A 25,050-nucleotide genomic window follows, 5' to 3' on the forward strand; every position below is an offset into this window, starting at 1 on the left:
CAATTTACAGATTTTATTGCTCTGATGAGTAGCCTTAAATATGAAAAATCTGGCCTGTTAAGACAAAACTTTTCCCATAGACTAGGATCTATATAAATCCAGAAATGCACCCAGGGGCTCATTTCCCTGGTAACCATCATTCACACATCTCAACATCCCTACTCATGAGCCCTCATGTAAAGAGGACCTACAGACACTGGGTTATAATCTAACTAGCGACTGGGCACTAGAGCTGGTGGCAGCCACGTGCTAATGAGGCCAAAGTGATCTCGGCCTCGACCAGTAAGTGACTCCCCAGCCACACGCTACACCCCTCCTCTCGGTCAGCTGATTAAAAGGTATGAACTGGTGGACAGCGTAGCTAAACAACACAATTAGGAAAACTCAAACCTATGGTTACATACACCAGGGCATCCCGGTAATGGCAAGTTCCTAAGAAAGCTGTTTTATAAATACTCCGTACTGTTTTAATAATTTTGTTATCCGTTTATTTATTTTGGGCTGTGCTGGGCCTTCATTGCTGCGTGCAGGCTTTCTCTAGTTGCAGTGCACAGGCTTCTCTCGCTGCAGACCATGGGCTCTGGAGCACATGGGCTTCAGCAGTTGCAGCTCCCGGGCTCTAGAGCACAGGCTTAATAGTTGTGGTGCTTGGCATTTGTTGCTCCGAGGCAGGTGGGATCTTCCCGGATCAGGGATGGAACCTGTGTCTCCTGCATTGGAGGCGGATTCTTTACCACTGAGCCACCAGGGAAGCCCAATACAGGGTATTATTTCCACTATGATGTCAAGATAAACACAGCTCCTGCCTGAAGGTCAACACCTTCAGTGCGATGTGCACGTTTCCGTTTTATAAGGTCTGTCTTCCAAAGACAAGCCTTCTCTCTGCTCACTCGTCTCTTCCTAGCTTATTGGCCATGTTTCCTATTTCAAGGGACTTTTGGAAGCCAAGTACCGAGATGCCAGCAAGCTCACAGGGCACGTGAATCTGCTAAAGTTACGCCTAGTTCTAACAGAGGGAGCATACATGCCAGTCTGCATGTCTGAAACTCGTCCACGGATCCTAACTTCCTACTCCCAGTGACAAATCTTAATATGAAAAAGATCTGAAGATGGAGACAAAATATCACCCGACTGCTGTGGCCAGGACCGCTTTCTGTCTGGCCCGGGCGCCCTTCTGGTTACTATAAGGACCGTTGACAGTCTGTGTGACCCAGCTACCACTTTAATGGATGGGTCGGGGCAACTGCCACAACTTTAAATGCACCCTAAGTGATGAATTGGTGGTCAGAGCGGGAAGATCAGCCAGACAACAGTGACTACAGATGGTGAGAAGATGTTCAGAGGGGCCCGGGCACAGCTTAGAGCACAGAGAAAGCCTGTGTTAATCACTTCCCCTGAATCCCTGGGCCAGGGGCTTCCTCATTCTGAAGGTGTGGAAAGAAGAGCCCCAGTCTCCTTAGACAAAGACTTAAAATCCAGCCAGAGCCTGTGCTTGAGACCCAGAAACACACATAAAAAGCTCCCAAGGCATGAACAGGCCGTAAGCACTTTCAGTTCCTCAGAAAGAAAGCTGCTTTATAAATACAGGATATTATTACTACTATGCTTTCAAGATAAATACAGCTCTCCTTTGTGTCACAAATGCATTTTTATTGACATTTTGGCGGCAACCTGGTCAAAGAAAAGCAGCTGATCTGATGCTTTGAAAGACGTGACCCCTGTAGGTATGAAGGGGGCTTATCTAAGCAAGCTGTTAAGTGCTGTTTTTATCCAATATTCTGATAGCAGGAAATACTAAGAAAGCCCTATAATTAATAGGCAAGCCTGGCTTCCCTTTCTTGGCTCAGACTATTGTAATTCACTTTAAATTTCATCCAGTTGCTTCTGGGTATGTTGCAATCTGTAAATCGCAGGGGTAGGTCAACACAGCAGCTAAAAGCTTGTTAAATGAGTAACCATATTAATGGTGTTAGGTCTGCTCCCAAGTGTGGTGGCAGGGGGAACCCTTTCGTAATTGGTCAGCTAATCCTGGCCTGAACCAGCACGATCGAGACAAGAAAGGCCTTCCCCAGAAGGGTGGGTAGTGACAGTAGACACATCTCCTCTCTCTCAGACCCGCCACCTTCCCAGATTGTGGCATTCGCTTCCAAAAGGGATCAGCGTCAGGAACTCTTACCCATGTAGAGAATGCCATCTGAACTTCGGCACGGAGATGCCTGCACCAACTCAGGGATCGTAAAGGGAAGTTTCTTTAAAACAAACCAAAGAAAAAAAAAGAAAGCAAAAAAAAAAGTTAACAAGGTCTTGTGCAATGATTACAATTTCACTGCAGTCTGTTTCTGTTACCCAATTCTGCTAAAAAGAGATGGTACGTGGGGGTTTTCCTAACTGGAAAGCAAGGAGAAGGGGGCACCCTAGGCTCCCTGCACACTGTGGGCAAGCCCTTGGCTTCCAGGTCCTGGGTGCTGGACACACTGGTTCTTTTATGTGACACGCCCCCTGGAAGTCTCTAGTCCAGAGCCATTCTGGGGCTCTTTGACCTTTTCTGAAAAGACACACAAATATGGAGAGAATGACACAATCTTTGAAATCCTAAGGCTTGGGGGGTGGGGGGGAGGAGGGAGAGTTGCCCTGTCTTGGAAAATTATCCCAGAGCTGCTTAGACGGGAGTAGAAAACACTCCTCAGAGCAGGAGTCAACCAGGAGACTACCCTGAAGGGGAGCCTCGAGAGAGAGGAGCAGCCGTCCTCTGTGGGCAACACAGGAGAGTCTGGGGAAGGAAGAGAAGTTTTGGTGTTTTCTCTAGCAACGAATTCTCCTACTGAAAAACAGAAGAAGATTGGGCTTTTTGGTATTAAAAGGAAGTTATGCTAGGTGCTGGGAAAAGAAACTCAGAGCAGTCCGCGTGTTTCAACTGCATTTCATCATAAAAACCGATCCTTCAGAGTTGACAGCTGACATCTGACAAGCTCTTTGGGTTCGAGTTTGTTTCAGAACACTTTATTTTTGGAACATTCTGTGTTCTTGAAACCATCCTGTGGGTACCTGCCTCATGACAACTGTCACCTTTCTTGCCAAGAAAGCAGAGTCAACAGAATTTTTAGGAACCAATAATGCAGATTTTCCTGTCATCCCAATGTTTAAACTAAACCTTAGCAGAAAAAATATGCCCCGGAGAGGCTGTCCTGACTGGGCTTCTTCCAGATGTTTCTGAGGATTAGAATGTTGTTGCAAGGTTTTCAGTCTGGAGTATTTTCCAGTCTGCAGGGTCTGGCTGAGTGTGGCCACCTTGGCCTCCTGATTCGAGGCCCAGGCTGGAAACCACGTTCTTGGAGCTGCTAAACCACACCAAGCGGTTTGCGGGTGGTGGCAAGAGCAGCCTCTGGAAGGTGGGGGTTCATGGAGCACCTCCTCCGCCTGGTGCTTTGGCCTTGGGCACATTCCTTCACCTCTCTGGGCAGAGTTTCCACACCTCTGCTGTGGAGATGACCATATGTGTGGGCCCATTCTCTTTCTCGGGAGCTTTTTTAAAAAATCCTGATGACCTAGGTCAATCAAATGGGGACTTTGGGGTTGGGACCTAGACAGTATTTTTTAGAGATCGCCAGGTTATTACAATGTGCAGCTAAGGTTGTGAACCTTAAGGTCTATTCTCAAATGGAGGTAGCAATGGAATATAACCCCCCCCACCCCCACCAAGGGGATGTCTACTGGGAGAGTGTACAGTGTTGCAAACTACACCCCTCCCCCAAATTAAGAATCACTAAAGTTAGGGACTTCCCCGGTGGTCCAGAGATTAAGACAGTGAGACCACTGCGGGGGGCATGGGTTCGATCCCTGGTCGGAGAACTAAGATCTTGCGTGCCAGGTGGCCAAAATATATTTTTTTTAATGAAAATAATAATCACTAGATAAAGTGAGCCCTATTCCTGAAGGAAGACCACATCCTTCCAGTGTGCTGGCTGAGCCCTGAGAAACTACTAGGACAGATCAGTGTTTTTGAACTCTGGGCTGTACGTTTAAAAGCTCATCAAGGGAGCTGTGAAAAGACACCTCTGCCCAGGCCCCAGTCTGGACCCCCTGATTCAGAATCCCAGAATCTTTTGTAAGTTCTCAGGAGATCCTGATATACAGCTGTGGTTGAAGACAGGGGTCTAGAACCTCCGGAGCACCAAGAAGCTAAATACACTCACCGTCAGGCCTTCGTTGTTCTTGCCCCCAAGCGTGTACAGGCTGCCATCGTTGGGATCTGGGAGGAAGGCAGGCCTGCAGATTAAGCAGTAAGTATTAGCGACAGATTACAGCCCAGGGCACAGAATAAAATACCAAAGCCAGGCAAAACCATGATTGGTAGGGAGGGGTGTGTGTGTGTGTGTGCGTGTGTGTGTGTATATAAAATAATTCCATCCACTTCTTTTTCATCTTAGCCACAGATAATAAAATATCCTTCTGGTAATCTCCAATGGACCAGTTCTGCAGGTGACAATTTTTCCATGGACGGTGGGGCGGTGGGTAGCGGGGAGGATGTGGTTCAGGATGATTCAAGTGCATTCCATTTATCATGCACTTTATTTCTATTATTATTACATCAGCTCCACCTCAGATCATCAGGCATTAGATCTCAGAGGCTGGGGACCCCTGGTCTATACTATACTTGGCGTGGGGAAAAAAAAAAACCAACCTGCAGTGGAAAACTAGTCCAAAACCACAGAAGAGCAAATCATCATTTGGTCAAAGCACGCTGGCTAAAGGTACAACAGGGGGAAGGACCCAGCAAGCCTGCTTTTCAGTTTCCAAGTCAGCTGCATACAGGACCTCAACAATTAATGTCTAATAGCGTGGCATGGCACCTAAACAGGGAGAACAAATGTGTCTTTGGTGTTCCACAAACATTTATTTTTAGGAGGCAATAAAAGCAGACACTGAAAGCTTGACATGAGAAAGAAGCTGCCAAGGGGTTGGGTCAGGTTCTCATCAGCTGCTTCTCAGGAAGCAGGTTCAAGGTGTTCTTTTGTGACGCTAACCTGCCAACCTGCTAACTGAATGACGACTAGTCACGAAGAAACCCCTGGCTGAATCTTTTCTGTCCCCAGTTTAGAGCATCATTTGAGGCTCTTAGAGATGCCAACCAAACTTTTACTCCAACACACACACTCTAATAACAAGCCATTTTCTTGTCTCCTCTCCACAGTTTTGCACAGTGAATGGGGCAGAGATCCAAAGACACCTGGGCCCTTTTGAGGACTTTGGAAGCTTAAGCTCAAAACTCACCTTAAATTACATCTCAAAGAAGCCTTTTGAACACCCCTGCCTCCCCACCTCGCCCATCAAGGAACTGACCACCCTTTTCCCAACACAGGCTTCTTTCAAAGTACCCATGAGTCATTTGTTCTTATTCTACTTGATGCTGATGTATACATGTGCTCCCACAACTTGCTTCATAAACAGAGTAAAACAGAGAGTGAACCCAAGGGAAGTGAGCAGCAAGTCACAGCACTTACTCCTCCACGTGTGTCGGAACCTGCAGGACCGGATCTGTGCGAAAGAACAACAAAGGCATTGTCAGACAGATTCTAAAATGCCAAGATTTCTAGAGTTCCTAGGACCAGCTCACAAGATGGACCAATAAATTTATCTACACGAGGAAACGTAGGGGAAGCACTTTAGAAAACCCACACAAAAACACAAATGTAGGCTCTTGGGAGCAGGGCTGGGTGGGGCGGGGCGGGGGGGTCGGGAGCGCTTCCCTGGTGGCTCCGCAGAAAAGAATCCACCTGCAATACAGGAGATGCAGGTTCAAGCCCTGGGTAGGGAAGATCCCCTGGAGGAGAGCATGGCAACCCACTTGAGTATTATTGCTGGGATAATCCCATGGGCAGAGGAGCCTGGTGAGCTACAGTCCATGGGGTTAACACAAGAGTTGGACACGACTTAATCACGAAGTACACACACACGCACGAACGCATGCACACACGTACGCACACACGCATCACTCGTGCAAGCTCTTAGGTCCGTTGCTGAGACTGGAGAGGGGGCTGAGGGCAGGATGGAACTGCCCTCAGGAAACATGCCTGTGACTTGGAGGCTGGGCATATCAGGAAGCATAGTGACAGCCCACGGTGGACAGTGGGTCCCAGTGTCACTATCGACACATTAAGGCCTTCTAAACCCAAACCATCTCTGGGTCAGATACCTGGCGTGGTGCTAGATATTTCCATTGGGAAAGCAAAACTGTGGCTTAAGAAGCAGTTTTGCCGTTGATGAGAATTTGACTGGCTGGTAAATGGATACATCCCTTTGGGGTAGCAATATGATGACTTTAGAGCCTTTGAGTGTTCATTCTTCTGGATCCCCTTTGATCCATTAATTCCATGTCTATAAAGTCAGGTTTAAAAACAACACAAAGTATATAAAATGCTTTCTGTACAAAGATCTTCACAGTAGCATCACAGATGACCTAACTGTTCAGAGATGTGGTTAAATTATGGAATGTCCACTTGGCCGAAAATTAAGACTTCTAAAGTCGCTCAGTCATTTCCAACTCTTTGCAACCCCATGGACTGTAGCCCGCCAGGCTCCCCGGTCCGTAGAATTCTCCAGACAAGAACACTGGAGAGGGTAGCCATTCCCTTCTCTAGGGGATCTTCCCAATCCAGCAATCGAACCCAGGTCTCCTGAATTGCAGGGAGATTCTTAAAGCTTCTAAAAGGGCTTATAAAGTTTTATAACTATATATGTTCAGGAGAAAAAATAACATTGTACCTAGAGTATTAATGCAGCTGAGAAAAAAAAACAACCTATGTGTGTTAAAAAAAAAAATGAGATGGAAAGGTCAAAAAAGTGGTAAGTTACCTTTGTTAAAAATATAAATGACTTCCCCACCTTTTCCACATTTCCCCAAATTTCTACAAAAATAGGCATTATCTTTGAAATAGGAAACACAGTTTTTCCTTCAGGTCGTTTTAATATTGAGTTGGCTGAAAAGATTGTTCAGATTTGTCCACTTGATGGTACAGAAAAACCCGAACGAACTGTCTGGCCAACCCAATATTTGCTGTCATCTGAGTGACAGAATTTCTCCTGGGCACAGATCACAAGGACAATCCAGAGTCCACGGGGTGGATGGAGGCCACTGACCCAGCAGTGCTGTAACAGACCTGAAATCCCAGGCGAGAGACTACACAGCGATGAGGTGTTTCCAGCCACTGGGACCCCACAGGCTATAAGCCATGCTGCCCACAAAACTTCAAAGCTAGGGTCGAGGACAGCAAATGCTGTGATGTGACTCTGGATACAGGCTCTGCTTATGGTGACAGACAGCTGTCTAATTCCCCAGGTCAGCTGGGATTCTCAGATGAAGGAAACCCTTTCAAGCCTTATCATGTGTTGACTTTGCTTTGCAGGCCCAGCTCCCACATGAAGGCAGACCGGTGTTCACAACAACGGAGGCGCACACACCACATGTGGTCTGTGGGCAGCAAACAAACAATTCATTAAAACCAAGAGCACTTCAGGAAACAGGAGGAACTTTCGGTTGGCGAGCACATGGTGATCGTCCCCATTAATCCCCTCTCGGTACACTCTGACAAACAGACTGATGCAAGACACAGGAAATGAGGGTGCCTAGCCCTCGCCCTCCTGAAACAGACAAGCAGCAATTATAACCCAGCGCCTCCAATGCAGCCCAGAAGCTGAGTGCGCCAGGGAGAGCGAGAAGGCACGTTTCCAAGAAAACACAGCAGGAGAAAGGCGTCCTTTCGATTCGCTCCGGCCACTTAAAGGTGCCACAGATCAACAGAGATGAAGAGGACACTACCAAATCCTAGCTGTTCACCCAAAACAAGACGTGGACACTGAGGGGGTTTCAGTGCCTGTTCCTGAGCTTATCTGTGCTGGTCAGTGTTTACTCACTCTCGGGGTCTCCTCCTCCACTGTGGGTTTTCCTGATCCTCTAGAGCTTATTCAGCTTATCTGACACAGAGGCCTCGGGTCCCAAAGTGTGTCCCACACCAGAGAGGTTCCAGTTAAGACACAGGCCACTGGCAGGAGCCAGGGAAGGGTGGGTGGACACCTACAGCAGGGTTGAGGAGCCACGTTTTCTCCTAGGCTTAAGGGGACATGACCTCCAAGAGGGGCTCCTTCTCATTCACTCATAAAATAGGGCCCCTGGAATAAACATCTGCAGAGCTGCACGCATGTCACAGCAAGCAGATGTGGAACAATGACCTTGTTCTGCATATTTTTCTTCTTAAAGAATCATTTGAATCTAAGGTTTCCTTTCAACTACTACAGGAAATTGGAGGATAATTACAATATTGTGATGGTTTTTGCCATACATTAATATGAATCAGCCATAGGTATACATGTGTCCCCTCCATCCTGAACCACTTCCCCGGTGCTCCAGTGGTTAAGACTCTGCATCCCCAGTGCAAAGGGGCACGGGTTCGATCCCTGGTCAGGGAACTAAGATCACACAAGCCACATGATGTGGCCAAAATAAATAAATTAGTAATAATAAAAAAAAAAAACACAAGGGAAGGAAACATAAGACCAAAAAATGGCAGCCTGTTGATAAATGTTTAAAGATAGAATTGACAACACTGGCCTGTCATTTTACTGTTCTCTTTATCTCTGCTTGAAATTTTCCATATTAGAAAAGGTTAAAGGATAAAAATATTTGAAAAGCCAGCAAAATAAAAGGAAAAAGCATCAGCTGAAAATGTGCCATGGAAGCCCAACATGAAAAGGAGTTGTTTTGGATTTAATAACGAGAACTGGACTTAGGCAAGATTTTTGCTCTTAAAAAAAAAAAGTCACCTTCATGTGAAAGTAAACAGTGGCCTAACCCTAAGGCTATAAACAAACGCTGCTACAAAACAAGCCTCTCTATCTATATGGAAACCGATAAGGATGAAAGCCATCTCACCAAGCTGTTTTACTTTCAGAAAGGGCAGGGAAAAAAAGTTACTTAACCAGTGTAAAAATGGGTGTTATTCAAGGGAAAGGTAAAGATATCAGAAGAGGGAAAAAAAAAAAAGCTGAAATCAGTGTTTGGTCTCCAAGATCAAGACAGAAACAGATCTGCCCACTTCTCCCCTGGGAGAGGCCACTGGACTCGGCTCCCCTGGCGGGTCCATTTCAGGCCTGATTTACTCCGGAAGAAACCTGGCGAGGTGCGGTGACATGCATGGCTCCTGTGCTGTGCTGATGGAATCCTCCTTTTCAACCCGAGGCAGAAATGACCCAAGATAGACGTAAACATGTTTATTTCCAAAAGAAGTGAGTTTTCATCTTTCCAAGAATACCTTTTTCACCATCCTCTCCCGAACCTCCTACCTTCTCCTCTGCACTGGGCCCTGACTGCACACTGGACTCTGCTCCCTTCTTGAGCCCTGGGCCTCGAGGTCTCTGTCCATCAGCACCCACAGCTCTACTCTTCCAGCTGCTTCACCACCCTTCGGGCAATCCCACATGCCTGCTGCTGCCCCCGCCGCGGGGTTCGACCCTCCCCTCCCCCAGTCTCTCCACTTCCTGGCCCTGCAATACTACCAGATTTTTCACTCATCTCTCTCCCGTCTACTCCTCTCCCCTCTCCCTCCCTCTTCTTACTCCAACAGGGAAGAACTTTTCCTGGCTCTCATCTCAGTTCTCTGAGAGAGCACACTCATCTCTGTAGTTTCAACCATAATCACAACGAGGAAATTCTAGGTCCCCATCTCTCAAACTCTTCTTTCTGGACCCACTGGACATTTCCATCATCTCCTGCCAGCACCTTAACCACCACTTGCCCAAATCACACCCTCCATCATTCTCTCCGGACTGGCTTGGCTACCCTGTTCTCCTAGGAGACAGGCAGTCCTCAGACCACACTGCTGACACTCATTTCCCCTGCAGAACCTGCCATCGGATGTCAGACTCTCTGGTCTATTTCATCACTCTTTTTCCTACTTCCAGCATCTTTTCAGTATCACTGGAACCCCTTGTCTTTCAAGAGCTCCCTTTTCTCCTAGTCTGTGTGCCCTTTGGGATCAGAAAAAATAGGATTAAATCCAAGCTCTGCCACTCACCAGCCGAGTGACCTCAGCAAAGTTACTTAGCCTCTCTGAGCCTCAGTTTCCTTGTCAGTAAAGAAAAAAATAAAGAGATAGAGATAATAACACCAAACTCGAGGGGCAAATTTATGTTGATTAAATAAGGTTAAATATATCTTAAGATTGTAAGTCAGTGCCTTGACATAGAAGAGTGATGCTTCGAAGACATAAATCAGATAATGCCTCTCTGCCACTCACAATCCACTGAGTAGAGGCCAATGTTCCCCAGTGAATTTTGAATCCATGCCCAGTAGACATAAATCAATGTTCCCCTGCAGTGAATCCACTGATGAATTTTGTTGCCATGCAATGTTCCCCCCACCCTCCCACACCCACCCTGGCAGTCCCCCATGATTTCTTCCTTACTCTGTTACAGCCATGTTGGAATACAGGCTACTCCTGGACTACTGCCAAGTCTAAACCTGCCTTGGGGCCTTTTCGTATACTGTTCCCTGTGCCAAGGTCTTGGATCAAATGTCACCATCTCAGAGAGGCCTTCCATGACCACTTCCTACCCGCCCCCAGGATCCCCTACTCTTTTCCCTGCTTGATTTTTCTCCATGACACTGACTACCTCTGAATTGCTATGTATTTTACTTTTTAAATGTCTGACTCTGGTCACTATAAGATCCGTGGGGGCTGGGATTTATCTTCTGCAGTTTTCCAACAAAGGTCCACATAGTCAAAGCTATGGTTTTTCCAGTAGTCACGTACAGATGTGAGAGCTGGACCATAAGGAAGGTTGAGCACTGAAGAATTGATGCTTTCAAACTGTGGTGCTGGAGAAGACTCTTTTTTTTTTTTTTTTTTTCGGGAGCGAAATTCAAACTGCCCGCTGGTACTCGGTGCCGCGCAAGCGCACAGCCGCACTCCCGAACTCGGCGTAGCGCAGGCGCACAGCCGCACTCCCGAAGGCTGCTCTGGAGAAGACTCTTGAGAGCCCCTTGGACAGCAAGGAGATCTGACCAGTCAATCCTAAAGGAAATCATCCCTGAATACTCACTGGAAGGACTGATGCTGAAGCTCCAATACTTTGGCCACCTGATGCAAAGAGCTGACTCATTGGAAAAGACTCTGATGCTGGGAAAGGTTGGGGGCAAGAGGAGAAGGGGATGACAGAGGATGAGATGTTTGGATGGCATCACTTATGACTCAATGGACATGAGTTTGAGCAAACTCCAGGAGATGGTGAAGGACAGGGAAGCCTGGCGCACTGCAGTCCATGTGGCTGCAAAGAGTGGGACACGACTTAGCGACTGAACAACAACATACCCCCGACATCCTGGGTCCTTTCCAAGTACTTCCCTGGGTACTTCTTAACCACTGGTACAGTGGTTGAGAATTTGCCTTCCAACATGGGGAACACAGGTTTGATTCCTGCGTTGGGGAACTAAGATCCCATGTGCCATGGAGCAGCTAAGCCCAAAAGCCACAATGAAGAGCCCATGAGCCGCAACAAACACCCAGCACAGCCCCCCAAAAAAATAGTGCCTGGCACATGAGAGGTGTTCAATATATTTACAAATATATATTATCAACAAATATTAGTTTCCTTCCTACTTCTACTCTTGCCCTGCCTGTATATCCATCGCTGACCATTCTATAATCCATCAACCCTCCACCCAGAATCCACTGGGCAATCCCCTCTCCTCCTCCTCAGTCTTCTGAGCACTGCTGAAGAAAACACCATAATCACTTGTGGAGATAGCAGAATGTAACCCTGGCCAGCTGGGCCCCGAGTCATAGGAGATATGTTTATCTACTTCCTGTTCTGTTCCTCACAGCTGGTGTTTCAGACTTTCATGCCTTGCCTCCAGGCCCCTTCCTCTCTGCACAGGACTCCCCTCTCTGTGGCACAGGGGAACTCAGAAACTTCCTACCCCTCGTCCTCCAGGTTTGCCAACCCCACGCTACCCTGCATATTTCTATAAAAGGACACACTTTCACCTTCACAGATACTTCACACTCACACATCTAGAACCCCCAGTATTCTGTCTCCCAGGGGTCTTCAAGTCCTTCCGGATAACTCCTTCCTCTGCCTGTAAGCATGCCAAACTCTCCTTTGCACCTTTCCTAAACGTGTCCATTTGAGTCTTTTTGGTTGTGTTATTTGGCTACACCACACAGCTTGTGGGATTTAGTTCCCAGATCAGGGACTGAACCCATGGTCTTGGGAGTGAGATCTCGGAGCCCTAACACTGGAATTCCCTCCAGTGGCAATTGAAATGCATCACAGCAAAGGCCCCCAACTCAGCTGGGCAGACACTTCCTTGAAAGGAAAGCAGTGCAATCTAACGCCGAAGCTACTAGGGCTCAACACGTGTGGGGACTGCTGTGTTTCTCTTAAAGCCTAAAACTTTAGCTACCATGCCCTGAGAGCTGACTGTGTGCCTAGGGCCCCTCAGCACATGGGGGAACCATAGGCCTTCAGCATTCAAGGCTCTGCAAAACCTGGGCCTAATTCTTCTCCATCGCAACCCTTTCCAGAACCCAGCCGGTGCCTTCCTGTCTGTCTCTGAGGTCACCATCACTGGCCCCAGCTCTGTCTACCTCTGCCCGGCCTGCAAATGCCCCTTTCTCCAGGAAATCAGAAACTGAGCGCCCACTGCACTTGGCGCTTAGCACATTTCTCAGGCGACAGGTACTTAATTGCATGCGGCCTCTCTGGTTCTCAAAGATCTGGGGGCTGGATTGAATTTTAAGAACTCTGTAGGGCAGGGACCATCTATTTTGTTTCTTGAGAAATACACATGGGAAAGTGCCTGGGGCTTATGACAGTTCAGTGAATAATCACAACGTGCACTCCCGTGTAACTGCTGCCCGGGTCTTCGCTCCCCTCCTACTCAGCAGGTAAAGCTCTCTGTAGAATGTAAGGAAGTCGATAATTTAAGATATCCAATATTGCACATGGAATGCAGTCAGATAAGTTTATCTCAATGAGAAGGGCTTTTCCACACAGAAACCTACATGATAAAAGCAAAAAAGAGCTGCCCAGGTGTAGCTCTGTTTGTTCACTCACACTTAAATTATTTAAATTTACGGGAAAAAAATGATATGGCATTTGCTTCCAAATGATGGAGATGGGGGAGCAGACTGTCATGTTTGAGTCGTCACTGAAGCTGGATATCTGAGGCTTTCATACTATTCTCTTTACTTTTGCGTATGTTGAAGTTTTTCTAAAATGAAAAAAAAAATTTAAGAAGAGAAGCTAAAAAAAAAAAGAGCTATTTAAGGAATACCTTTCTGGGAGGGGAGTGGAAGCGTGAGGGGGTAGGGTAGGATGTGGCGGGGAGGGTCTGCAAAGAAAAACCTGTTCTTCCTGCCCACCCTCAGCTGTAGCATGAACTTTGACAGCCTGATCCTATAATGTCCCAGGGCTGGAGGAGAGAAGAGAAGCCCAGGGGAGGAGCATGAAGGACCCTGTCAGCACCATTTCAGGCTTCTCTCAACAGAGAAAAATCTCTCCGGTGAAGTCAGTCACCATTTGAGTTAACTGCTTCAGACCAGAGTTTGGGGCAGATGGCCTCTCTCTGCAGGTGACTCTGGGCCAACTCACTCTCACGTGGGAAGAAATCAGATCGCTTTGATTACAGAGGCTGCAAGAACAGGCTGCCCATCGGACTGGAGCTCAGGAGCCCTATGGGATCCTTCCCCATCCCTAGATGAGCACCAATATTTCTGGAACACATTGCTTCTCCGGTGGAATGTAGGTGGGTGCGGGCTTTACTGCCCTGCTCCTTCTCATCCTCTCTCCAAAGCACCACCTCCCCGCTGCCCCGACGCAGCCTGCATTTAAAACCAGCCCCAGAGCTTCCCTGGTGGTCCGGTGGTTAAGAATCTGCCTTGCAATGCAGGGGACTTGGGTTCAGTTCCAGGTCGCGACTAAGGTTCCCACACACCTCAGAGCAACTACGAGCCCACACGCTCTGGAGCCCGAGAGCCACAGGTAGAGTCCAGGCGCCGAAAGGAAGGATCCCATGTGACCTAACTGAGACCCTGCATGCGGCAACTAGGCACAGATGCAGCCGAATAAATATCAAAGACAAAAAACAGCCTCAGGACCTCCCTGGTGGCCCATTGGTTAAGAGTCCGCCTTGCAATGCCACAGACGTGGGCTTGATCCCTGTCAAGGAACTAAGAACCCACATGCTGCAAGGCAACTAAGCCCTCGAGCCACAACTAGAGGGCCTGCGTGCTGCAACTAGAGTCTGTGTACTATAACAACAGCAGCAGCAGAAATCCCACATTTGATGCAAGAGAGATCCCCCATGCTGCAACTAAGGCCTGATGCAGCCAAATAAATACATAAATATGAAAAGACACAAACCAGCCTCCTCTCTGACTGGAAGACCTCTCCAGGTGCAAGTAAGATGTCTTGTTGGCTAGAAACTCTGCAAACCAGACCCTTCTCAGTGCACCTCTAGCAGTGACCAGAAATGTCCTGGGTTGGCCCTCCTGAAAGAGATTTAAGGACTGAAAGGCCACAGATGAAGTCCCAGCTGCTCTATGCTCCCTGTAAGCCTCCCTGTATACCCAGTCTTTGAGAGCCTCCTTCCTTCTAAGAGAAAACGGGAAAGGGTGGACGGTAGGCAGGGAGACTGTGGAGAAGAAAGGGGTGAAACCTTGGGATGTGGTGCGGTGGGCACTAGGAGGAAGCAGCTGGAGGCGTTTGAGAAGAAGAGAAACGTGGTACAAGACTCTGAAGGCAGGTGAAGACAGGCAGGCACCAGGGGACAAAAGGGGATGTGAGAGAGGAGGAGGAAGCACAAAGGGAGGGTAGAGAGGGGGATGTCCCTGGTGGCCCAGTGGTCAGGGCTCTGCATTTCCAATGCAGAGGTGAGAGGCTTCGATCCCTGATTGGGGAACTAAGATTTCATATGTCACACGGTGCAGCCAAAAAAGCAACAGCAAGAAGAAAACAAATAAAGAAAAAACCAACGGGTAGTGAGGAAGGCAACGCCATAACCCCAGTAAGACGGTCTGAGACAGTTTGGGGGTGGGGTGGGGAAAGGAGGGGTGGTCAGAACCAAACAGGAGGGAAAAAAAACATCAACAGGACTTAGTCCCAATCAGAAAAATGAAGTGAAGAAATGGAATGAGTTTAAGAGAACATGGAGATTTTAATCCCAATTGACAGTGAAGCTAACTTGGTTAGTCTGCATGCAAAAAGCTGCCATTTCCTCAAGAAAATGCTTAAGGGTCTAATACCCTTTTTTTAAAAATAAAAATTATTGGTAGAAACAAGGTCATTCACCACTCCCACACCTTAACTCAAAACTTAAGTCTCCTCAATATGGTCCATGCACTCAAGTGAACCAATAGGGACTCCTTCTCCCCAACGGCGGCTCATTTCCTTCCTCCAGAGGGAAGGAACTTGGGTAATCTGTGCCCTAAACTCCCATGAAAGTTGTCAGGTCCAAGTTGTAGGGCAGCAAGTCTAAAAGTTTCCTCAAGGTTCAGCTTTCATGACAAGAGCGTTTTAAAATAGATCTCTGCTCAGAAGCTCTTAAAATCCACAGTGAAATTCCAAATTTTATCAGAACTAGGGGGAGGATGTCATAAGCTTGCTTTCAGGGTAATCTCTACAAGGGGCTTCCCTGGTGGCTCAGCAGTAAAGAACCCACCTGCCAGAGCAGGAGACTTGGGTTTGAACCCTGGGTCGGGAAGCTCCCCTGGAGAAGGGAATGGCAACCCTCCCCCCTATTCTTGTCTGGAGAATCCCATGGACAGAGGAGCCTGGTGGGCTACAGTCCACAGGGTCACAAAAGAGTCAGATATGACTTAGCAACCACACAATGACAATCTCTGCAAGTCACCAAATGTCATGTTTGATGAAGAGAATCCTGTAGAAATACCAACATAATCTGAAAAACCAGCCATGGTACCAAAGGCTGTCGAATTCTAAGGTCTCACTCATCCTTGCCTTGGCGGAAGTAACTCAGGCCGAAAAACACACCCTGCTACAACCAACCGTGAAGGAATTCAAGCTATAACCAAATGTGAAGGAGGACAAGACGACTTAGTGCTTGGGACTCTGCCCCAGTGCCTCTCAGGATGTCACTAACTTCACAGAGTTCAGTTCTGGAGCGATGAGAGTGTTCACCCAAAGGCAAGTAAGAGGATGGTAAATAAGTCACAGCCCAAACTGGCCTTTTATTCTCAGCTTCAGTATTCACAACTGTATTCCGAAACACACCAAGCAACGCTGCAGAGAATGCCCACGGGAGCTGAAATCTATGCTACTGTGTGCGACAATCACTATTTTTTTTTTGGCCATGCTGCATAGCATATGGGATCTTAGTTTCTTAACCAAGGATCGAATCTGAGTCCCCTGCAATGGAAACACTGAGTCTTAACCGCTGGACCACCAGGAACGTCCCATGACCACTATTTCCAAGAGCCCTTCCATGCCATGAGACATATTGCTCCGAGGCAAACCCCAGGCATGTGGGAGGGACGTGAATGGGGGCACAGATACACGAGGCTGTGCACCAGCTGGTGATGGGTACAAGAGTGTTCATTAGATCATCATCTCTTTGTCTGTGTATGTTTAGACTCTCTTGATAAAAATCAATACACTCAAAAAAAGAAAATACTTTTTCAAGAGACTCAAAAGCAGAAAAGCTTCTCTCACAGCCCCTCTCAGAAACTTAATTTTTATCCTCCAAAACAATGGAGAACAAATAAACACTTTTCTGTGCTTCAGCAATTAGGGAAAGGCAGTGATGGCATATCTTAAGCCTAAAAATTCCTTAAGAGAAAATAGATTAGAACTACTAACGAAACATCGCCCCCTTTCCCAACCTCCCTTCTCTTGAGTGTCACACAGTTTTCTCTCAAGCCTCTGAGGGTGGCTCACTGACACTCCAGGGCAACACGAACCCTGCCTGAAGAACAGGAGAGAAAACCAACTGCAGAAAGTCATGAAAAGCCACGTGCAGCTCAAGATCAGAAACTGGAACTGGAAACTTCCGTGATGACGGATCCTGGGGAGGCAAAGCCCGCCTCGCCCACTTCTCCCTGGGGCCTGAGCTGGCACTGGGTGTCTTAGAAGTTTACTGAGACCCCCTCCTTCAAGGAGTTAGAAATCCACTAGGAGGACAAACATAGCCAAAAGTTCACAGGAAGCAGGAAGTGCCTGTACAGAGGCTTCAGCGAGCTCCTCTGGAGCCTGATGAGGGAGGGGTTCACCCTGCAGCAGCAGTCCAGGAGGTGAGCTGTGAAGGGGTCTTAATGGATGGAAGGGGGCCTGGGCAACACTGCGGGCCGCTGGTGGGGAGAGGCCATAAGCAAAGGCCCCGTGTCTCCAAGAGCTGGTGGCAACGGGCAGCTGAGGCTGGAGAGGTGGGTGACAGCCCGACTGTGAAGGGGCTGACAGGTGTGATCAGGAGCTTCGACCTCACTCTGGGGCCCGGTGCTTCTCCAGCTGACTGTGGGGAAGGGCCAACTGTTGATAAGTCCAACCCCCCAGGAATGAGGCTTCCGCTCCCTTTGGTACTTCTCTCCTCGTGGGCGAGGAACACGGGCGGGCAGACCAACGCGGAGTAGCACCATGATGGACAACATGCCTTTCAGCAGAGGTGCAGCATGGTCTGGGCAGTCGCTTCAGAGGGTGTGTCCACCGGCCGCGTGCTGGGTGATGGGGAGCGTGAGGCGGGAAGCGGGGATGGTGGTCAGCAAGCTGTGCATGGATCCAGGAAGTACACGTTGAGAGCTGGGCTAAGACACTGGCAAGGGGCACCAGGAGGAGGGGTCAGGTTTGGGAGACCCTCCATGAGTCCATGTGGCGGGACTGGGTGACCAAGGGGCAGAGCATCACTCTTTTCTAGCCTGGGTGGCCCATAACTGTCAGCACAGATAGGAACTACGAACAGAGGCACAGGGTTGGAAATTCACAGGAGAAGATGTTCTTCAGGCTTCAAATAACTAATTTTGTTTTTAATCCTTCCCTCGTAAGAAATTCCCAATATTAATCATTTAGGGGGCATCTCAGGAGTTTGGACCTCTCTGGCTACAAGGGTAGCATATTTCTATAGTTAGTAAAGAATGGTTCTAAGGACTTCCCTGGTGGTTCCGTGGCTAAGACTCCACACTCCCAGTGTAGGGGGCCTGGGTTCGATCCCTGGTCAGGGGACTAGATCCCACACGCTGGAACTAAGAGCTCTAATGCTGAAACTAAAAGATGCTGTGTGCCACAACTAAGACCCCAAGCAGCCAAATAAATAAATGTTTGTTTTTTTAAAGATATGGTTCTAAATTAGACCTAGTCCTCTGGACCTGTTACAGGAAAGGAGATGGAAGGGAATGGGAGTGGGTTTGCTACAGAACCATCTGCAGTTTGATGAAGATTTGAGTGTCAGACTCACCAGCCATGGCAATACCAAAGAGAGTCCTTTATCTCCACCAGGCCAAGGCAAGCTTTGTGAAACGAATCTAACCCAGAACATGACAGCAACATTCTCGGTTTGAGTCTGGGCTGGGAGTGCAGAAATGAAACACACTCAGTCATGTTCAGTGGTGAAATTTCAGAGACAGACAGTGGTGCTGCTGCAGTTACAAAATCACAGCTTATTGGGATCACACCTACGGGAAAATGCCAGGACTCAAATCTGTTTCCGAAAACAAACAGAACTTGTTTTCTGTACTAAGTGGAGTTTGCTGCTGTGATGTGAGAAATCTCCATTTCTGGGAACAGCAACACATGTTTGGTTGAGGAACAAAAGCACCTGCCAAAATCATTCTGTGGATAGAAATTAAAAAAAAAAAAAAAACACTCCCAGTTTCTCGGTCCCTGAAAAAAGTAAACAGTTAGGAAACCACAAAATGGAATAATAGGTAAGTGTTCTGCAGAACCCCAGTTTGATGACTTAGAGGTGTCTGTTTGCATCAGCAAGTTTCTTGCATTTCAATCTGACTCACCGTGGCCACTCAGGCCCAAGCCCATAACCTCCCCTGCCTGGACTGGTGCAGTAGCCTCCACAGCTCTTATTGCCACCGTGTACTTTATCTCCTTATCTGATTCCCCCATAGAACGAAAGCTCCATGAGGGCAAGGATTCTGCTGTATTTTCAGGGTCTAGAAGAGTAGCTGGATACATTTATTAATCTACTTATGTATTGTTGCTGTTGTTTTCTATTGTCTCCCAGAGCTTGCTCAAATTCACCTCCATTGAGTCAGTAAAGCTATCTAACCATCTCATCCTCTGCTGCTCCCTTCTCCTTTTGCCTTCCATCTTTCCCAGCATCGGGGTTGGAAAACCAAAGAGTTGGCTCTTAACGTCAGGTGGCCAATATACTGGAGCTTCAGCTTCAGTCCTTTCAATGAATATTCAGGGTTGATTTCCTTTAGAAGTGATGGGCTTGATCTCCTTGCCATCCAAGGGACTCTCAAGAGTCTTCTCCAACACCACAATTCGAAAGCATCAGTTCTTCAGTGCTCAGCCTTCTTTATGGTCCAACTCTCACAGCCATACAAGACTACTGGAAAAACCATAGCTTTGACTACATGGAATTTTGTCAGCAAAGTGATGTCACTTGCTTTTTAATACTGTCTAGGTTTGTCATATCTTTCCTTCCATGGAGCAAGCACCTTTTAATCTCATGGCTGTAGTCACCATCCGCAGTGATGTTAGAGCCCAAGAAAAGAAAATCTGTCACTGCTTCCATGTTTTCCCCTTCTATTTGCCATGAAAAGATGGGACCAGATGTCATGATCTTAGGGTTTTTTTTCATTTACATATTAATGGTTTTGAAATCTTTAGTTATAATTGCAAAATTAAAATTAAATTTAAAATTCAGGGTCTCTATATGTTACCATCTTTAATCTTTGTATAAAAATATACAGAGAGCGAAGTAATTCCCTGGTGGTCCAGTGGTTAAGACTCCATGCTTCCTCTGCAGACGGAATGGGTTCACTCCCTGATTGGGGACCTAAGATCCCATAAGCTACACAGCCAAAAAAAAAAAAAAGGCGGGGGGTGGCTACCAATACTAGCCAGGGCTGAATTTAGCTAAAATCAGCCAATTTATTCTCAGAAAAACGATGAGACTTAGAATATAACTGAAATTTCACTGAATTAAATCGAACTGAATTTCATTACTTGAAATTCTTAGGTCTTAATCAACTTTCTCTAATTCTGCCCGCATGTGTCTTTTAACTCCTGCCTGCTCTGCCTACCTAACCAGTTGCTGGGTTCCCCGATTCTACTTCTGGCAGGCCTCCCATCCTTCCTCTTCCCTTTCCCTTCCTCAGGTCTGCCTCTGTCTCTAGTCGCACACACTGCTGCTGGATTAATTTGGAAGCGGCAACACCTGTTGAGTCACTCACCTGCTCAGGCGTGTCAATGGCTCCCAACTTCCTGGTCCCTCAAGTACAAATGCCTCAGAGCTGCCACAGGCCTCAACATCCCCTCTGTCTGCCTCCCTCCACCTCCATCGCTAAGCCCCTCCCAAACCAGACCTGTCCCCACACCCCAGATGGTGCCTTTGTTCCCGGCCAGGCTTCCACCCGACTGCAGTGTGATGCATCCTCCAAGGCTCAGCTCCGCACACGGAGCCTTTCCCGGCCCAGCTGGAACAGCTTCCTAGCACCTCTCTGCGGTGGTTACAAGGCTGCTTCCCTGCTGAACTTCTGTGTGCTTGTCAGGTCTCCCTCCCGACGGTGGGCTCCTTGAGGGTAGGGGCTGTCTTTTTCCTCTTTGTGCCCCATACAGTAGCTTTCACAGATAGAGTTTCGAGTTCTCTAAACTTGCATTAAACTTAAAAGGAGACAAGGGACTTCCCTGGTGGTCCAGTGGCTGAGAATCCGCCTGCCAACGCAGGGGACACAGGTTCCATCCGTGGAAATTAAGATCACACATGCCGCGGGGCCGCTAAGCCCGTGCACCACCGTAAAAGGCCCCACGTGCCACAACCAAGACCCGAGGTAGCTAAACAAATATTTTTAAAGTATCTTTAAAAAATAAACAAACAAATAAGTAAAAGGAGGCAGGTTCTTTCAGCTCTAAATTACAGGAGAGAACAGATTGTCTCTTATGTTTGGCTAAGCAACAAACAAGGCAGGGCACGGTTTTGCTGGCTATAGGCAAGGCTACTTGCAGAAATTAAGACTTGGAGATCGATCTAAAAAAATACACGCAGGGAAAAAGCAAAGCAGAAGAATGAAGTGGCTTGGGGGCAAAGATGTCGTGCCTGGGAATACTGAAACTGAGGGACCAGCCCTCATATTTAACAGCAAAAATATTTATCTCAATCCTTTTGTGACTTGTTGATTTTCATCTCTGGACAAAATCAGACATTCTGAAATATAAAGAACGCTGCTTAAACATGAAAGCACACATAATATTCGGAGAGCCTGTAATATACTGCCAACACTGGGCTCTCCCATCTTGCTGTGGGCTCTCGCTCCTGAGGGACCTGGTCCTTTCCATCACTTAAAGTCCTTGCTGATCCAAGCTGGCCCGGACAGGTGAGGCAGGGCAGTCTGTGGTTACCTACCTGCCAGCATCTGCGGATGGCAACCTGGTTTGCTGCTGAATGGACAAGATGGTGTGTGACCTTCTGATATGTGCTAATATATTTCCAACTAAAAACACTGTTTTGGAACATTTTATTAATGAAGGAAAAACATTTGCTGTGTTCAAGAGAATACTGAGTCATGGCTTAGTGATGAAAGAGAACATACCAGTCAGACCTGAATTTATGGCCAAAGGAGAATTACGATAGGATGGAATAAAAGAGATGACTCTGAAAGCCCCCAATCCTGGGATTTGCCTGGCTTTTATCCAGGAAGATTACTTTGGGAACTGAATACGATTCCCAGCTGTAGGGAGTCCATGCTGCCCACCATCACCAGGAACACAAGATCATAAATGGAAGCTTGGTAGAGTAAATGAGAAACAGCCTCTGCCTTCCACTTCCCTCAATGTACAGAGCTAATAAAGTGACTGACTTGGATGAATGTCAAATCCTGCAGCCCTCAGCCATTCTAGCCTCTATAAAAACAAAATGAGTAATTTGAGGTTAGAGAAGATAGCTTCTTATGATTACAAGACTCTAATCATTAGAACTTAAAAAAAATTAATGTAGCATGTCTTTGTAAAGACCAACCAGCCAGAACTATTCATAGAAAAGCCTAGAGCCATTTATACACAAAATCTAGACAACTGTGAAAAAAATAATAATAATAAAAAAGATAAAGCTTGTCTCAACTGATGCCCTGAGTGGATAATCACAATTTGAGTTATAAACATACCCTTTGTGTACACTTCATCTCTTCTCTTTGACTGTTATCCTTTTTTAGTTTATTAAAATCATGTATAACTGTTTCTCTCTTTTTCTGGAATGTTTCCTTGGAAGCAGCTGAGCAAATGTCCATGTCACCCCAGGACAAATCCCAATTACCTTCCTTTAAAGTCCATTTGATGGAGCCTGTCCTCTTGCTGACGGCATGCAGACTTCCATCCAATGTGGACACAAACAGCAAGGTTTCAGGAAGTGTCACAGTGCTGGGACTCCCAAAACCCTGCAGTGAGAGGTAGAAGAATCGATGTGGTCAATATGATTCTTCATCTTGGGTGTGCACAACCACCGACCAGCCCCTCCCGTACCCGAAAAGTTATCCTTCTAAGATCTACCACGTCACAGATGAAGAAACTGAAGTTGACGAGCTGAAGTTCCCATCAAGGGCATGTGTCTGGACAACAGCTGGTTTAGGACTAGAACCAGACCGCCTTATTCTATCTAAGCAGCAGTCCTTCCCACACAAGGGTTGATGACCTAACATGTCAGGGACGGGGGACTCTGAAATAGTCCAAGGCCAGCCTCCACTGAAACAGATGGGGAAAGTATGTATGCCAGCTTTGAGTTCCTTCTCTTGGTTATATTTTACTTTCTGAAACCTGGTTATCTTGCAAGACTCCATGCTAAAGTAGAATGCCAACACACCGACACACATTTTAAAAGGCAAGGAATCCGGCTCAGTGGTAAAGAATCCACCTGCAACACGGGAGACTTGGGTTCTATCCCTGAGTCGGGAAGATCCCCTGGAGAAAGGAATGGCAACCCACTCCAGTATTCTTGCCTGGGAAACCCCATGGACAGAGAAGCCTGGTGGGCTATAGTTCATGGGGTTGCAAAAGAGTCGGACACAACTTAGCGACTCAACAACAAACAACAACAAGGAATTTGGGGGAAATATTTAAAGCAAAATAGGAAAAACAGCTCTCATTATACAAAGAGTTTATATAATATAGTAAACACCAAGATTTTGAGAGAGACATATCATAAAAGAAAATGTATGACTCAGGGAGTTCAACTTGGTGCTCTGTGACAACCTAGAGGGATGAGATGGGGAGGGAGGTTGAAGAGGGAGGGGACGCATGTATACTTATGATTGATTCATGCTGATGTATGGCAGAAACCAACACAATATTGTAAAGCAATTATCCTCCAATTAAAAATAATTTTTAAAAAATTCACCGTAATAACCCAAATTATTCTTCATGAAATAAAAATACAATTTAAATTAAAATGTACCTTTTATCTTTAATGAATTTGAAAAATATTCTACAGAAAATAACCAAAGGTAGTGAAATTCACTTTCTCATCCACTATTGATTGGCAATGAAAATTATAAGTTAGTGCAATATTTCTGGAAAGCATAAAAGTATTCATGCTTTTGACTCTGTAGTTCCTCTTCTACATCCTAAAGAAGTTAAGTCCAGCTATGGGAAAAGCTCTTTGCACAATGATACTCATCAAAACCCATTTATAAACACACAAAAAACAGGAAAGACCTGAACACTTCTAAATGGCTGAAACAAATTAGGACACAAACAGTCAATGGAATACTGCTGCTGCTAAGTCGCTTCAGTCGTGTCCGACTCTGTGTGATCCCATAGACGGCAGCCCACCAGGCTCCCCCATCCCTGGGATTCTCCAGGCAAGAACACTGGAGTGGTGCCATTTCCTTCTCCAATGCATGAAAGTGAAAAGTGAAAGCGAAGTCCCTCAGTCATGTCCGACTCCTAGCGACCCCATGGACTACAGCCCACCAGGCTCCTCCGTCCATGGGATTTTCCAGGCAAGAGTACTGGAGTGGGGTGCCATTGCCCAATGGAATATTACGTATCATTAAAATGGCCCTTGGAAGAATCTACAATACAGAGGAAAACTTGTATGTGTTGTCACATGAAAACTATAGAATACAAAATTTAATGTACGCTGTGGTTATAATTAACTGGACAGTTTTGTTTTTTTTTTTTTGCTTGCCTGTCCTCTAGGTTTGCTAGGAACTGTACACTCATCCACATGGTTTCCATGGGAGTGTGTGTGTGTGTGTGCACGCACACGCACAAGCAGGCAATAGCTGGTACGGTTTCCTAGGATAACTCCCTTCTGAAGTCTGGGTCCACTCAGCAAAACCATCTGTAATGAGATTTTCTCTTCTTTGTCACTGTACTGTCACATCAATCAGCTGGTTCCTGCAAGTCTTGAATTAAAAACAGGCCAATACAACTTGCTTACACTGCGACAGTTTAAATTTTGGCACAGATGCTTTTTTTAAAATACAGTATGGCTAGCTTTTAGCACGAAACATAAAGACTGTGCATGGGAGCCTGACCCCCGAAATACCTGGTCACTCTTGGTAAAAGCCAGGATGACACTAATTAATCTCCTAAAACAGATGGCTCTCTCCAGGGCAGCCTGAGCTGGTGGGACAAACACTCCAGTGCCTGCATTCCTTTTCCAATGTGAAGACCCCCAGGCAAAGGGGCCAAGCAGCTGCCAGAACCTCCTCTACCTCTTGCCTGTGTGTGGCCTGCAGAGGAGAAGCCCCGCCCTCCACTTTGCCCAGGGCAAGGGCCCCTTACCTGGGATGAGTGAAATAACTGCAAGCCTTACAATTCCTGCTGAATCTACTCTCCAGGTTAAGGCTGAGAAGAACCTGTTTTTAACTC

At 46.9% G+C, this 25,050-nt stretch overlaps 1 protein-coding gene across 2 annotated transcripts in view; it reads right to left on the bottom strand.

Annotated features, from left to right (window-relative positions):
• ERN1 (endoplasmic reticulum to nucleus signaling 1) overlaps window positions 1-25,050 on the bottom strand; it is an 82,749-nt gene that overhangs the window by 30,643 nt on the left and 27,056 nt on the right. The window contains exons 2-5 of one of the 2 annotated variants that reach the window (XM_070390084.1): window positions 22,493-22,613; window positions 5,502-5,535; window positions 4,194-4,266; window positions 2,177-2,249 (exon numbers count right to left, since the gene is read on the bottom strand). In XM_070390084.1, coding sequence (XP_070246185.1) covers window positions 2,177-2,249; window positions 4,194-4,266; window positions 5,502-5,535; window positions 22,493-22,613 — 301 coding nt within the window. The remainder of the gene's footprint in view (window positions 1-2,176; window positions 2,250-4,193; window positions 4,267-5,501; window positions 5,536-22,492; window positions 22,614-25,050) is intronic. The other variant, XM_070390083.1, reaches the window with a different exon arrangement.

The sequence above is a fragment of the Bos mutus genome, chromosome 19, assembly GCF_027580195.1.
Source record: "Bos mutus isolate GX-2022 chromosome 19, NWIPB_WYAK_1.1, whole genome shotgun sequence".
In the NCBI taxonomy this organism is placed as follows: domain Eukaryota; kingdom Metazoa; phylum Chordata; class Mammalia; order Artiodactyla; family Bovidae; genus Bos; species Bos mutus.